General features: G+C 47.1%; 1 protein-coding gene across 2 annotated transcripts in view; it reads left to right on the top strand.

The window, feature by feature from the left end:
* LOC135285414 (transmembrane protein 45B-like) overlaps window positions 1-16,547 on the top strand; it is a 56,197-nt gene that overhangs the window by 38,835 nt on the left and 815 nt on the right. Inside the window, exons 1-5 of one of the 2 annotated variants that reach the window (XM_064397676.1) lie at window positions 6,517-6,637; window positions 12,783-12,976; window positions 13,474-13,686; window positions 14,708-14,892; window positions 15,859-16,004. In XM_064397676.1, the coding sequence (XP_064253746.1) occupies window positions 12,793-12,976; window positions 13,474-13,686; window positions 14,708-14,892; window positions 15,859-16,004 (728 nt within the window). In that variant the 5' untranslated portion in view covers window positions 6,517-6,637; window positions 12,783-12,792. Of the gene's footprint in view, window positions 1-6,516; window positions 6,638-12,782; window positions 12,977-13,473; window positions 13,687-14,707; window positions 14,893-15,858; window positions 16,005-16,547 lie in introns of those variants that run through there. The other variant, XM_064397677.1, reaches the window with a different exon arrangement.

Below are 16,547 nucleotides of genomic sequence, written 5' to 3'. Positions count from 1 at the left end.
TTGAGCTCTCAGTGACCATGCTGTGACCCTGAGAGGAAAATCCTGCTCACATGAAGGCAGAGCAGCAGAACAAGAAGAGGCCAAGATGACAACAGAGTCCTTGTCTTCTCGGCCATCCAGCCCTTCACTAACCAGAGGGAATGGCAGGTTGGGCCCTGATAATACTCTAAATTATCAGCTCTTACATTAGAGGCAACATCAATGTTTTATTTCTTCTCCTGGAGCTATGGGGAAGCTTTGCCTGCGTGGCCATGGCATGGTCAAAACTTGGTTATCCCATGGGATTGTGAGTTGTTAATGTTTCTCTCTTCTTCCAGACTCTGAACTTTGCCCTGGGGAGCAGAGGTGTCACCTGTGTCACTGTCAGAAGTGGTACAAGACAGGGAGAAATATTTTGATGAGATGTGCTTCCCTCTGGGTTCTAGACTAGAATCCTAAAATGAATAGTTGGGTTGGAAGGGACCTTAGAGATCGTGTTCCAACTGCTCCCCTGGGCAGGGACACCTTTGCATTCCACCAGCATTCCATGGTGCTCCAAGCCCTGTCCAGCCTGGTCTTGGACACTTCCAGGGATGGAGCAGCCACAGCTCCTCTGGGCAACCTGTGCCATAGCCTCACCACCCTCACAGGGAAAAATTTCTTCCTAATAGCCAACCCAACCTTCTCTCTTTCAGTATGAAGCCTGTATTTCTCTGTTTCCCCCATTTGGGACTTGCACCACTGGAGCACAGGCACTGCAGCACTCCCTGCTTTGCTTCCTCCCCGCCCCAGTTTCTGAAGTCAAAAGAAATGTACAACCTCACCACGTCTGCATCCCCCTACTAACCCCTCTCTTGCTTCCCCCACCTCCCACCCCTTCTCCCTTCATCACCCCCAGGTCTCTTCCAGCTGCTCCCCACATCTCCCGAGTCCCAGCAATTGCTCTTGAAACATGTCAAAACACCATTAGGCGGTCCGGGCAGCCTGGCTCCTTTCGCGGCCGGGTGGCCAGGACAGGCTGGCGCTGACACATCCCGCCTGGCACTTTGAAGTCCCCGCCCGCGCTCGGCGGGGACAGCTGGGCCGTGCCACGATCCCCTCGGCCCTTTGGGCTAAGCCGGGCGTTTTAAAATAGTCCCCCCTCCCCTGCCCGGCGGTGACAACTGCACAATTATTTCAGACGCTGTTTATGGACCCGCGGCGTAACCGGAACCCGCGGAGGAGGAATGGAGGTGAAGGGGGAGAAGGCGGCAGCCCTAAGTGGGTTTCACCCTAATTAACAGCCCCCTTGTTTCTCACCGGGTGCTTGAAAACTCATCTGGGCACGTAAAATCTGCAGCAGCAAAGAGATCTGTGGTGAAAACTGGCATTTTGTCACAATCCTTATTTTTTAAAGGATGCTTTGAACCCTTTACACTTGTTTCAGGGCTCCCAAGAAGGCCATTCCACCTCCTTTCTGGAAAGAGATGCCGCCGGGTGGGTTGGGAATCGCCTTGAGTAATGCTTCTTCTTGTGCCTCGGTTTCCCCAATGGGAAACCAGGAATGTGATGGCAGGTATAACCCCGGGAAAGTGGGAGAAGGAACTGGGACAGAGCTGGTCTTCCTGAAACTAGGGCAGCGGTCCAGCTGCTGGCCAAGTGCCTTTGGAGAGAGAGGAATGTGACCAAGTGACACAAGGAGCTGCTCACACCTGGGCTCCCAGCCAAACCCCAAATGGGGTTGCAGCCCCTGCCCCCTCCCCGCCCCCCCTTCCCCCCCAGGCCTGCACCCTCGCACCCCGGAGCATCCCTCTGTGGCAGAAAGGGATCCTTTCCGTGAGCCCTCAGCACCACCTAGTGTTCCCAAACATTCCGGGGTTCCGTTCTGCACATCCCGGACATGTCTGGTCACCGTGCGGTAGCTGGTCCCCGAGGCTGGGGCGGCATCCCACATTCCTACATCCACAAGGAACCCTTCCAACCCCCAATTCCCACCTCTCTTCTGCCATTTAACAATACAAATCCCCAATGCAAGCTCTCGAGTGTGAAGGGTGCTCCCAAAAACTTCAGCACCTTCTTCCCAAAGCATCCTCCTCTATGGGGATGAATTTACAGGGAAGGCTGGATTGCTTTGACATCCAAAGTTGATTCTGCAGAGAGTGGGGGAGATGCTGGTTTGCAGCCTATCAGAGTTGTGTTTCCATTGCTTAAAGGTCAATAAATGCCAGGTTTTGAACTTGGTCTTCTTGCATGATCCTCGGTATAGTTTTTTGTTGTATTTCTTTATGGTAGTTCAACTTTTAGGATTGACAATTAAATGAAACATAGCAGAAATTAAAAATGTTTACTTGGGAAATATAGTTGGAGGAGGGATGCTGGAGGGGAGGATAAGAGGGGGGAAGATTGTAAAGACGATGACTACAAGGAAGAAAAACAAATATCAAAAACAAATATCAGTAGGGATGACACTTCCCAATTCTAATTTCAAAAGTAAAGGGCTCAGTGTTAACATGTCAAAATGATGAAGTGATTTTCTCTCTTTTCAGATGAAATTACCTACTACATCTGAACCTTCTGGCTCCTCACAATTTTATGTCCCCAGTAATCTCACCATCACTCAGAGACATTTCTTCGAGCTCCAGGTGTTGAAGATGAACGAATTCCTCCACCCTCCACCCAAATTCCTCTTGCTTTATTAGGTGATCTGGGTATGGGTATCAAGGCCTAGCCTGGCTGAGAAGGTGATATTCCTCCCTCTGCCACGGAGATGTGCCCTTGCTCCATCTTTGCTGAATGGCAGCTGGATGGAGGGGAAAATCCCCAAATCAAACCTCCCAGGATGTGAAGATTTAATTTTGTCTGGCTCTCAGGGACAATGCTGATGGCACAGCCCTGAGGATTGCCCAGCTCCCCTGCACATCTCCTGGATGGGTCACTCTCCATCTGAGGTGTTTTAGGGGCGCATTTCCTTGTGTTCCCATTTATTTTTTTAACTACTCATCAGCTGTGTGTTATTTTTTTATCCAGTTAAAATTTCCTACGGGTTGGCCACTTTTCTGCTTCCTTTGCAGTGCCTTTGTTTTCATCTTTAACCTTCACCACCTCCCCCTGAACCTCCATCTCTGCTGCCTGTCACTGTTTTCTCATGCTCTGCCTTCTCTTTCTCATCCTCTTCTTTCATCTGGCTACACAAATTTCCTTTTCTGTCCCTTATTAATGCTTTTGCAATGTCCAAGCATGCTTAAATTCTGGCATCCAGCTGGGACTGATGCAGTTGGAATCACATCAGGGCTGAGCCTTCCCTGCTTTTATTTGACTCTCGCCTGTTCTTACCTAGCTGGGGTCTTGGATCTTTTCACAAGGCTGTAACAGAGACATTTCTGGGGGTTGTCTTTGCTTATGTCACCTTTCCTTGCCCCATTCTGCCCCAAAGCAGTCCCTTTTCCTCCTGGCTGTGCACGGATGCTGCTTGCTCTCCACAGCTGCAGTTGTGCCATATTCGATTTATTCATCTTCTCCTTTTGCCATCTGGCAAATTCCTTCCTCAACCTCTTTGCATGAGAACAGAGCATTTGCAAGAATTAGGTCACATTTTGGGCAGAGTCTGGTGGGTCCCTTGTCATCTCCCCAGGGCACTTTGCACTCTGCATCTTTCTGTATGTGGGGACTGAAGTGGCCTATGGAGAGGAATAAATTTAGGTGATGGTACTGTGGAGCAGCTGCAGGTCTCTGCACCTTCCTCTGTTCCAAGGTACTTCAGCATCACTAGAAATCTGGGTTGCACGCGATGGGTGAGCACTCAGGTGGCAAACAACACTGAGGTGGGAGGATGCTGTGAGGGATCATTCCCTGGGTACCAGGAAGGCTTAGGGAGGTGCCACTAGGAGGTGGCTCACTTAGAAATGGGAGCATCTAAGTACAAAACCTTTTGCCTGCATTACACAGGCAAGATTTGTGGGTGCAGGAGGAGGGGAAGGAAAATGAGACATCATCATTTTGGTTGGAAAATACATCGCTATTCGAGCAAGGGACCAGACAAATGTCTGTGTCTGGCCAGTGTGCCAGCTTGCTTTCCCATTTTCCTGCCTCTTAAAATTGCAGGCGGCCTATGCAGCTCCTCTCTCCAGATATGTGCCATGTGGCAAATGACTCCTTCACCCATCCCCTCTGCCAACACAGGAAAATGCAGGAACTAATTTCCTCACTCTAACACTCCATCATTTCCCCCATTTCTCTGAGCTGTTAGTTCTGAACTCTTTCTGAGCATCATGCTCACAGCACACTCCAGCCTGCATCCCAAGCTGCATCCATGGAGACTGCAGGTATTGTCTAACCAGACAGCATACTGAGATGATTCCCAGAGAAGCAAACTCCTGTTTTCTTGGTCCTTCCTAGCTTTGCATTTGATGTGAAGAGACTGCCAGGGTGTTCTTTGCTGCCAGATCTCCTGTGGATATGTTTAGGAGCTGCAGCTCTGCATGAGATAAGCAGGGAGAAAATAGACATCAGTAGGTGGAAAATTAGAGATGGGCAGGACACAAAAGAGCTTTTTTGAGGCCTCAAAAATTCCTAGAATAGGAATTCTGAATTTTTTTCAGGGCTGATTTAATGGGAAGGCAAGATTCAGAAAAGTTGCTGATCAGGACTTGTTTTTTAGGCTGGATGTGCTGTGCTGACCAGAATTCCCATCTCCAGTGGTAGCCCAGTGCCTGTGGATAGTGAGAGCCTGACCTGGACACATGTCCAAAGAATTTACAGCCTTTACATGTGTTTTCAAGGCTGTCTAAGGAACTGTGAAGGTTTTAAGAGTGGCTGAGCTCCAGGAAGTTATGGATATAAGGTGGAGATGACGTCAGGTTTTGATGTGTCTTATCAGGAAATGACTGTTCAGGACCACTTGGAAATGAGATGTTCTGTGTAACACCGGATCAGGGAAGGTCTTTACTACAACAAATACTCCCAGAGAGGTTATTTGTTTCCTTAGAGTAAGATCCACCTCCCTACACACCCCATTATTTTGTTCTGCAAATATTTGAAGGTGCAAATTTCCTGGTAGCCAAGAAACACCAACATGACTTAGCAGAGCTTTGGGTGGGAACAAGCTCCCATTTCAGAATCATGTTTAACTTAAAGTTTCATTTTTAGCTAAACTCGGTCTTTCTTATGTAGCAGCTACAGCAACTTCATCACTCATGACCAAGACTTTTCCGTGGCATTTTTTGGGTCTCATTTGCATTTTTGGACATCTCTTGGGGTATTTTTGATGAACTTGTAGCAACTCCCAGGCTAAATAATTCTTCATTTTTCCTGGGCCCTGCATCTCAACAGTTGTTGTCAATTTATTCCTCAGCCGCAGTTTTGGGGGTAGTTTTCTGGGTAAATCTGGTAAATTTCTGGTAAATCCTTCTATGTGCCTGGAGTAGGGTGAGTGTAAATGCCTCAATTAATTCTGATTTATTTCAGGGTTTGTGGGACACAAAACATCATCAGACTCCTGGGATATTTGGGAAACAATTTAATGAAAGACAATAAATACCTGCAGTTTGGCTTTTGCCTCTAGAAAATTTTAATTCTCCCACCTGACAAACAGAGGATTTGGGCATCCAACCCCACCACTAATAAAGGACAGGATGACTGTGGGATGCTTCCTCCCTTCCAGCAGCACTTGCCTCTCTGGGAGGTGAGAAATATGGATTAATTGATAATTATTTATTATTTAAGGACTCATTTGTTTAAACAACATTGTGCGACAAGGAGTGAGAATAGATTTTATGTCAATAAATCAAAGTAGTAATATAATAATAAAAGAAAAAGACAGGGTTGGCAGACAGCTCTTCTAAACCTCAAGTCATTTATAAATCAGGGTGGATATACTTAAAACATTAAAATCTAGCTTTCTTACTACAAATTCCCTGTGGCAGGTGTAGTTGTTCTCAGTGCTGTAAGTAGCTGCACTGCTCCCTAAAAGTGAGTAAAACTCAGGGCTGGAGCACAGAAGGCCCTGTCAAAGCTTCCTTTACAAATAGCCATAATAACACTTCTCTCCCTCCCAAGGGTGTCATGAGGGTTAATTATTTAACATTTGTAAAGCACTTGCAGGACTGGAGATGAAAGCAGAAAGTATTACTAAGGATAAACTCAGCTTTATAGGAGGCCTGGTCAGAAAATTGCATTTGGAGTTGAAATATGGGTTAGGAGTGGGTGTCCTAGGAGGGGCATCCATCAAACCTGGGAAGCATGGAAAATGGAAAATGAAGTGCTTTGAAGGAGTTAATCCCGTTAACAATGCAGTGTTTTGGGGATGAGGGGTGCAGGCACCTGGGAGTGGGGGGTAATGCCCCACACAAGTGCCTTGTATCCCACCCTGCATCAGGTGGGTAATGGGGAACTCTGGTTGAAGGAAATTTAATCATTGTACAAAATCTGGGAAAATTAAGATCTGGAGGAGAAAAGCCCTGAGACAGCCAATTCAGCAAATCATAGATTACTTTTGTGGGAGAAAACTGCAAATTAAAGCACCTGGTGTGCCCAGGAGTTGGGGATTTCTGTGTCCAGGGTCACCTTTCTCTCCCAGCTGGGGTTTGGGAGGCAGGGAGGAGGCAGGTGAGGCGGGTGCCACAGGCAGGGGAGGAGCACAGATCACCTGGGAGCAGGTGCAGCACCAGGATCACCAGGACAGGTAAGGCTCTGCTGGCAAGGGCTGGAATGGGGAGGGGGGAGGTCACCCCACACCATGGGATGGGAAGGGACCCCCTGCCTGCCCTTTATGAACCCCTCAATTTGGCATCCAAACTCCATGGGGAGAGAAGAGAGGGGTCAGGGTGAATGAATCACTGCTTTCCTTAGGAAAACAAATTTGGGAGAGATTTAAATGTTCTCAGTCCACCGGGGAGTTGCCCTGCTCTGAGGTCCCCGTGGAGGGGCCCATGGGGGATTGTCTGCTGTCCCTGCTGGGCTGGGAGGCAATGGGACAGCCCAGCGAACCTGCAGCAACTTTTTCCAAGGAGGAAGTTGAAAAATAAACATGATATGTGGGGCCCCAAAGCAGGCAGAGGTGAGAGAGGGGCAGCCTGGGGCCAGCAGGGCTCCAAAACCGCCTTGCCACTCTGCAAGGAGCCTTTGCTGGCTCCCTGCTCCACTCTCAGCCAAATCAAATGCAAACTTCTGCCTCACAGCCAAAATGAAATTGCTGCTGCGTGCACTGAACCAAAAGCTCCCTCCCCACCCCCTCCCCACTCCCTCCCCACCCAAAACTCCTCTACCCACAGCAATGCCTAGAAAAGTCACTTCTAGTGCCTAAAACATCACAGTTTGAATTTGTAGAGTTCCAGAATGGTTTGGGTTGGAAGGGACCTTAAAGCTCATCTCATGCCATCTCCCTTGCTGTGGGCAGGGCCACCTGTGCTGCAGGGAGAGGTTTTTTTTTCTTCTTTCTTCCATTCTTCCTACCAGCTTATCATTAAAAAATGACCAACCCCTCACCTTGGCAGAATGGGGTGTGACAGCTGAGGCTCCAGGTGCTTTGTGGAGGGGGATGTTGGGGACCACAGCTCTGGGGTACCCAGGGACAAACTGTGGTACTCAGCAGGCTTAGGGTTATGTGTTTCATGGATATTTTGGGTATATAGTGCAATGGAAATTGTTTTAATTGTTTTAATGTCTTGGGTGGTTTTCCTTGAGGGATGTTGAAGACACACAGTGCTTAACCTGTGTCACATTCTGAGGCAATTGGGACAACTTGAGGACAAGTATTCATCTCCTCTTTGGAAAATGCCCGAGAAGTTGTGGAATCCAGCAAAATTGTGGCTCCCCCACCCCTGGAAGAGTTCAAGGCCAGTTGGATGGGACTTGCAGCAACCTCGTCTAGTAGAAGGTGTCCCTGCCCATGGCCGGGAGTGGAACTGTATTATCTTGAAATCCCCCCCAACTCAAACTGTTCTGTGATTCTAGGATTCTATAAATACTGATTTTTGTGGCATTTTTGATCGTGATAATGCTGGGTTTGAGTTTGGTTTGGGTTGGTACCTGTGAGAGGTTATTGGAGTGAGGGCTGCCCCATCACACATGATGGAGCAAGGGAGGCAGTTCAGGGCACAGATGGCATCCACTCCTTTAGAAAGCACTTTAATATCTTCACCATCACATAGAGGCAAAGAAAAATGGCTTTGGAGATGGTAAAATGCATTTCCCCCAACAGGTAATTTTTAAAGTCAGACCTCACTGTCTTAAAACCACAAATAAACAAATGCAGGTCACAAAGGAATTACAGTGCCTGTTCTGAGCCCCTGTAATTAGGCTTTGACTAATTTATTTCATTTCTCAGCTTTCTTTGTTGGGATGTAGTTTTTTGCTGCTTTCCTGATGACAGGGCTCAGAGCAAGGATAGGGGTGGAGAATCCAAACCAGGGGCTTATAAAACAGGAGACAAATGGAGGCAGCATAAGGAAGAAGGAGCAGAGAGCTGTATAACCTCTCCATCACTAGTTTTTGTCTCTTTCTCCCTCAGTGTCTCTTTCCAGATGGATCCATTATGTCTATTAAATAGACCTCTAGTCCAGCATTCTGAATTTAAAGCTTTCATCCCTGTTTGAACTTTCATGTTGAACTTTTCCATTTCAGGGGGATGGATTATCTCAGTTTGTGCTCTCTGTCTGCAGCCACTGCATAAGCTCCTGCAGTATCTGATGGTCCTTCAGATACTTCCTGGCAATTGAGCCTAATAGTGTCCAATGATCATGATAATTTTTTAACCTAAGTCCAAACACCTTAAGGGTCCTTTAGAGGCAGAAATATTGCTTTCCTGCTTTTGCAGCAGCAGCTGAGCTTACCAGTATGAGGAAGATGATTGTTCAGTGTCACTGTTAACACACCCTGGTGTGGACAGAGACAGAGGGAAAAGAGAGCCTGACGATAATGAGATGAAATGGTTCAGAGTGGGGTTTTAGCCTGACATTAATGCATTAGGGATCCAGCTCCCGTGGGAGCTAATGGAACTGCTGCTATGATTATAAGTGCCTCTGCAGACAAATAAGACAGTGCTGGTAATGAGTGAGGCAGCACCGGGTACAGGAGAGCTTATCATTGTCAGTGATGCCTCTCCTGATACCTTTTGGGTGTCTCCTGCCATCTCTCTGTCCTCAGAGGCAGAGATAGCTCACTCACTGCCATCCCCATCAGGTTTGGGCAGTGGGGTTGTTGTATTCAGGGAGACAGAGGACATGCAGGATCGGGAAGAGGCTGACTGAGGATGGTTTTTTGAGCACAACACCTCAGCTGCTGTTAGTCTGTAGGTCTGGATTTGATTTGCACCTGCAACTGCAGATTCAACACAAGAACCCCTCTGGAAGGCTGGAAATAGCTTAATTATTTCCAGATACACATCTCAGTGGCATTCCTCACCTCAGCCTGAGCTCAGCTTGGGTGGACATTTCTCCTCTTTCCTGAGTCAGCCTTTCCCTGGGGACCATCCCTATCACCCACAGATGCTCTGAGAGCCAAGCACAGGTACAGTGAGCAAACCAGCTCTGGTGTGTCTGAACTGCCTGATTCACACAGGTTGAAGGGCAAAGGTAATTGCAGGGGTGATGGATGTCAGCTCTGCCCACTGGTGACCTTTAGACTGTGATTTCCTAGGTGGGGAAAATGGAAGTGATGCCTTGACAGAGACACTATCAGCGGACTTTAAAAAAGAAAAAAAAAAAGCCCACCAAAAAAAGAACCCGCAAAAAACAAAACAAAAAATTCCCTCAGGAAACCAAATGAGATATTTGGAAAAGTAAAATGGCCCAGGCTGTGGCTACAAAGAGAGTTTGTGGCTGCCAGGGTAGTGTGAGAAGGAGGAGGTGAAAGCCTAATCAGGCTCTCAGACTCCTTACCACCCTCCAGATGCCTCCCCTGGTGTTTGGGTGCATTAGCTATAAACCAAGAAAAACCAGCTTCTCTGGAAGGTGATAAGAGCAGATGAAACAGTAAATCATTAAGCAGTCACAGTGTAGGGTACCATAATAAACAGGGGACAAAGAGCACAAATACAAGGCAGCAGCCAGCAGGGACATGGGGGTGTTGCCAAACATGGCTGGATGATTAGGGAAGGGACAAAGTCACATTCAGCAGGGATGCCCTGGGATGGTGGCTGTGGCCACCAACACCAGCACCCACTGGACCTTCAGCTTGTTCTTTTCTCTGCGGATTGTAAGCGTGTCTCACTTCCTTTGGAGCTACAGGGTTAAACAAGAGCTGTTTGCCTCAGGGCACAACATAACTGTGGCTGGTTTTTTCCCCTGTGCTTACCCATTGCATGTTTTTCAGAGGAGGAAGAGAAGCAGGAGAAATAGTTTTGCTGGTCACGTGTCCCAGCTGAGCCATGTGCTCCCTGCTATAAGACAGGAATGGAGACCAGCAACCCCAAAAGAGTCCCCATGACCCCCTGAGCTCACCCAGATCACATAAGCACTGTAAAGTGGCTGTGCATACCCCACTTAGCTGATCTTTTAATTGTGATTGATCAGTGTATCCTTCAGGTCGTCCTAGTTTGACTGCATTGATCTCAGCCGGAAAACCATCAGGCCCCATTTTATATCAGCCTTTAATATGTAACTGCAAGAGCTACATCAGTTATATATTTGACTGTATATTGCTATGGTCATATTATAATTGTAGCATTAATACAGCAGAATATGGCAGCAATCCTTCTTATGGTATTCTGGGATGGGTTTGGTTCTGCTTCCAGTTATTACCCCAATATTTCATCATCCCTCCTTGTACCAGGTCTAAATTTCCCCTCTTTCAACTTAAAGCCATTACCCCCATTTCATGTATATGGTGAGATTCTCTACTTACCCAGAAAATATAGATTTTTTTTTTCAGCCCTCTCCATGGCTTGGGAATGCTGCTCCCTTAATCACAAGGAAACAGTTGGATGCTCCCATTCCCCAATTTCCCCTTTCAAAGGACTGCAGAAGGGATTGTATTGACCCACTGGACTGTGCTAGCCCTGCTGGCAAACAGCATCTTGGTTTGATTTTCTGTTTAATTACCCAAGGCACCCTTTGTCAATAAATCTTTCCTTTTAAGTCACGAAATAAGGCAGAACTCTGCAGTGCTAATAGTGACCTGCAAAGCTGCCAGCTCATACCATGCCCTTTCCATGCACAACTTTTCCACTCTTGGATTAAATCCCCCCTAAATTCATCTTCATGAACCCACAGGGATAGCTCAGAGGCGCTTGGTGAAGACAGGATGGAAACCAGGCTGGTGGCACTGCAGGAATATCGGCCCTGTGTGCTGCCCTGTGTGGCTGCATCTACCAGGGTGATGTTTGCACACAGAGCCAATGTTTGCTTTGCTCGAGCTGTTGGATTGGCTGTTTGGTTAAACCGGCTTGCATCAGGCAGGTTGGTTGCAGGCATTTAGGAGATTAGTTTTAACCCTGTGGGTTTTCCTGCCTGGGGACAGACTCCTCTGGGAGATGGTATCTGCACCAGCCATGGACTTCCAGGGATGAAAGAAGGTCTCCCTGGGAGAAACCAACCTGAAATCAGATAGTAATAAAGCCAAAGAAACAACTCCCTTTCTCCAAAGCTGAGAGCAACAACTCATTTTTAACCCCACACAAATTATCCCTTTTGCAACAGCAGAATAAGAATATTTTTGGTTTATAATTTCAGCAAGTGGGAACTGAAGCCCAAAGTGCTGCTGGGGAAGGCAGTTTTAGGATAATCAGGATGTCTGGGATGGGGAGGTCAGATCCAGCTCCAAACTATGCAACTCCTGCTATGTGGACAGACAGCATCCACTCCACAAGTGAGACAGTCTCTGCCCATGGTTAAGTGTGGATTGGTACAGAGAAGTAACTAAACAGAGAAGGAAGTCCTGGGCACCAGCAGCACAGCCTTGTTATGAATTAAAGCATTCCTAATTGCCCAGTCTGACACCACCTCACACCAAGGCAGCCCTCAAACATATGGTTGTGCCCACATGAAAGAGCTGATCAGTTCTCAGCCTAATTAAGCAAACAGCAAACAGGAGCTGGCTGGGTTTAATTGCTGTAATTCTCCCAGGAAATGGGTCCCCCAGCATCCTGCAAACCATGTATGTGTGCACTCCGGCACAGAGGCTCCAGCAGCTTGGTGAAAGTCCTGGTTTAAGGAGGCTCAGGAGAGGGAAGAAGGAGTGTGAGCAGGTCAGGATGCAGGGAACAACTTTATTTGTTTGCTCAAACCCACAATGTTTTGTTTACAGCAGCTTTTGGGGGTATTTTCGAAGGTATCTTTTTAACAAAATGCTTTGGTTTGTGGAATAAGTGCAGGATTTTTTCACCTCTTCCATTGCCTGAAATAATTCCAGAGATTTAAAAAAAAATTTGGACTTTGCACACCACTTCTGTGGCTGTTCATGGAGCTAAAGAAACACTCTGCTGTTTACTCCTAGACATTCCTGTTTTCCCTGTGTATTATCTGTCCTACTTGGTCCTGAAAAGTTCTGGTCAGCAGCAGATCCTTATGTTAATACTTTCAGAATAGCAAGAAAAGCAGGATGTACTGATGAGAGAGATCCTTGGAATTAAAGGTTCAGACTGGGATGTGTCAGACGTTGCAGCAGATTTGGGGCTTTTTTGAGACAACTGTGGCTTTTTTTGACATTTCCTACTCTTGGGGCAAGGACCTCAGAGAAGTCCCAGGGGTTCCCAGTGCTCCTTCCTATTCCCATGTGCTTGGTCAAGCCTATTCCAGTCCTCCCTGAAAGGGAAATCCTAATTTTTTCCAGTGTTACGCCAAATAACTTGTGTAAATTGAATAACTACATTGTTTTTCTTTGCCTTGTAGTCAGAAGAGGATGGCGAATTTTAAGGGTCATGCACTTCCAGGCAGCTTCTTCCTGCTCTTTGGCCTCTGGTGGTCTGTGAAATACCCACTGCAGTATCTCAGCCAGAAAGAAAATAAAAAATCCCACAGAGCTTACTGTTTCCAGCGTGTGGATGCCATTGAAGGGGGAATCAAAATCGTCTTTTCTCTAATAGGTAAGGGTTATATTTCACTTGCTATGCCAGTATTCACCTAGCCCGCACTGATGACTGTACAGGAGCCCTGACTCCATAGAAACTGGTCCAGATCTGGAAGTAACAGAGAGTCTTTAAGGCTGGAAAAGACCTCTTAGATCATCAAGTCCAACCACTAACCATGCCATGTGCACCATTAAACCATGAACTTGAGCACCATATCCATATATTTTTGAATACTTCCAAGTATGCTGATTTCAGCACTGCCCTGGGCAGCCTGGATGCATCCTTGATGTCCATCTTGACTTGATCTCTGGTATAGTTTGATGTGGAAAAGCAAGTCTCATACCCCTTCTCAAAGCTGAGCTGCCATTAAACACAGGCCTGATTTTTCCATCCAGTCTTTTCTCTCTAATGCAAACTCACCAGCTCCTGCTTCAGAACCCCTGGCAGCAAGGGGCAGTCTCAACCATTGCAAATAAACCCCCAGAAACTCCATGCTCTTGGGTGTCCTGCAGGGATGCTGGCGGAGCAGTTTGTCCCCGATGGTCCCCACTTGTACCTGTACAGCGGGGAGAAGCACGACTGGGTGAAGCTGATGAACTGGCAGCACACCACCATGTACCTCTTCTATGGACTCTCCGGGGTGGTAGATGTCTTCACCTACATCTCCCAGGTGGTGCCGCAGGGTCTGGATCGCCTTATGTTGGCCATGGCCGTGTTCGTTGAAGGTTGGTAGAAGTGGTGCTTAATTTGGGGGGGGGATATTGGAGACCAAATCAGAGAAGTGCTAAAATTTGCCTGACTGAGATGTGGCTCCAGATGCCTCTGGAGACAGGACACATTGTAGGGGATATATTATGGCAGGTTGGGATGGAATGAGATGGGAAATACAGTCACAGGTAGCTTCTGGTTTGGGATTTCTGAGGCTACTGCTGTGCAAAGCAGCAGAATGAGGTTCCTTGTTATGAGAAATGGCTGGTGAACTCTGCATTCCTCTGCCATCTACAGGCTGTTCTCCTGCCCCATGCTCTCCCAAGAGCCATTAATTGCACTGCAGGCATCATTAGCCACGTGCATAGCACGTGGCAATTTTAAGTGATTTATTTCGGCTTCAGCACATCACTAATATCATTCTGTCCTCAGGCTGCCTTGCAAATCACCAGCCGGGATTCCAGACCCCTTCTGGATCATAGAATCATATAAAGACTTGGCTGGGAAGGAAGCTTAAGGATCATCTAGTTCCAACACTCTCCTATGGGAAAAGAAAGTCTTATTTATATAGAACTCTCCTTAATGAAGGCACAGCTCCTGTTACTTTTCCTTTCCCAATCACAGCAGTTTTTGAGGGGCAGCAGCAGGGGCAGCTCCACATGCACAGTTTGGCATGTAAGACCAGGAAATCTATCATTTACATCTTCCAAAACATGATGAAGTTTAGCAATAAGAAAGGACACAGCAGAAGCCTGGCTAGAAGGGAAGGGTCATTTGAAGAGGTGATGGCACAGATGTGGGAAGAAAACTACCCTGTCCTTGGTCACTGTATTGCTCAGATCCTGCTGCTCCAAGGTTGAGCATGTCATCCTTCCCAGATATTGGGATGCCAGGAGGCCTAGGGGATGGTGCTATGTAGAGTCCCTTCTTTTCATGATGGCCTGTCTCAATTTGCCATCCAGACAGGTGATTTACTCAGCTCGGTGGCCATGGCTGTTGTTGTTAATGCTGCTCTAAGCAGGGCTTGTGTTTTGGCAGGTTGTCTCTTCTATTACCATGTCCTTCACCGCCCCTTGTTGGATCAGCATATCCACTCCCTGCTGCTCATCACCATCTTTGCTGGGGCTAGCAGCATCCTGCTGGAGGTTTTCCTCCGTGACAACATTGTCCTGGAGATGTTCCGAGCCCACATCACCATCGTCCAGGGAACGTGGTTCTGGCAGGTCTGTTCTGCCATCCCAGAGCAATGAAGCAAAGGGAAAAGGGGGGAACAAGTTATACATCATGTATCAATCACACATCTCCCAAGGATTATTTTGCCAGGCTTACTTCATAAAGTAGCTCACAACCCAGAATGAAAATTTACTTACCACAGGTCATCTCTGATGGCTGCTCCTGCTGCAAGAGCTGTTTGTTTTGGCTCAATGCTTCTCCAGGGGGAAGAGCAAAAGCAAGTGAGCAACATTTTACAGTACCTAACGACCAAGTCCTAATTGCTTAATGTGTCTAATGCTCCCTGCTGCCCTCCCTCTGGTTTAGTGAAAAGATACAAACCCCACCAGCAATAAAACAGCTGGGTTAAAATACAGCCAGCTGCTTGCGTTGGTAGGAGTTGGAAAAGCAAAGAAATCAGTTGGAGATGATTGCTCTCAAAACTAAGCTGTCCAAAAAAACCCCAAACAAACAAAAAAAAAGAAACAAACCAACCAACCAACCAACCAAAAAAAAAACAAACAAACAAACAAAAAAAGAACCAAAATAACCACCCCAAAACCAAACCACTTTCCCTTCTCTTTTACAAGGCTGTACTAGCTCAAACCAGCCTTTATTCAGAGGTAAAAAACTGAGCTGAGCTTGTAAAATACAAAATCTGGAGTTTTTAAAGGATGTCTTGCAATTTGGAATGCTGAGAGACAATTGTGTCTGGATATTGAGCAGAAAAAGAGATATCTTAAGCACAGATTTATTTTGTGTGGCCTCTCATTGCAAGGATGAAATTCACTCTCAGCAAAAACCTCTGTCCTGGTCAGGGCTTAAGTTCCTTGGTCACCACATGAAAAAAGGTAACTCTGTGAGGGTGATGAAGCTCTGGCACAGGTTGTTTAAGGTCCCATCCAACCCAAACCATTCTGGCATTTGGGGATTTTTTTCCCAATGTAGTTGTTCCACCAACTTCTTGTTCCACCCAGATTGGTGTTGTGCTGTTCCAGCCATGGGGAGGTCCCGTGTGGGATGAGAATGATCACAGCAACATCATGTTCCTCACGATGTGCTTCTTCTGGCACTGGGCAGCTGCTGTGGCCATCTTGGCTGTGAACTACACCCTCGCTTACTGGTACGGCTGGGACAGGAACTGGGGCAGGTCTGGGGTAGGCAGGCAGGGTGGGATGTCTGTAGTGAGACAGATGTAACCCAGCCCTTCCTGCAGTACAAAATCACAGCTGAATAAGCAGTCCCAGAATACTGCAGGTTTTAGGGCACGGTATTTGTTGAGTGCACAGAATGCAAAACAGTGTCAGCAAGAGGCACAGACATTAAATGGGAAGAAGTCAAAACCTGAGTCCCTAGAGGTGCTCCTGGAAGTCACACTGCTTATTTTCCTCTGCAATGAGTGCTGAAGTCAAACTTCAGTTTGACAGAGATATCAAAGCATTAGCAGGACCCCCTGACACTTCATACTCTGCCTTGCAAGGACTTCAAAGCAGTTGAAGGTCACTGAATTCTTAGAGGTACAAAAACAAAGACATTACCAGCCCCCAGCTTGGCTTTTCCAAGGGGATGAGAAGATTATCCCACTTTAAGGGATGCTCTGAGCGATGCTGTGTAAGCTATAGAATGGATAGTTCAGTCCATGCCATCAAATAGACTTTATACAGGA

The sequence above is a fragment of the Passer domesticus genome, chromosome 23 (genome assembly GCF_036417665.1).
Source record: "Passer domesticus isolate bPasDom1 chromosome 23, bPasDom1.hap1, whole genome shotgun sequence".
In the NCBI taxonomy this organism is placed as follows: Eukaryota; Metazoa; Chordata; class Aves; order Passeriformes; family Passeridae; genus Passer; species Passer domesticus.
This window is presented reverse-complemented; position numbering and strand designations above follow the sequence as displayed.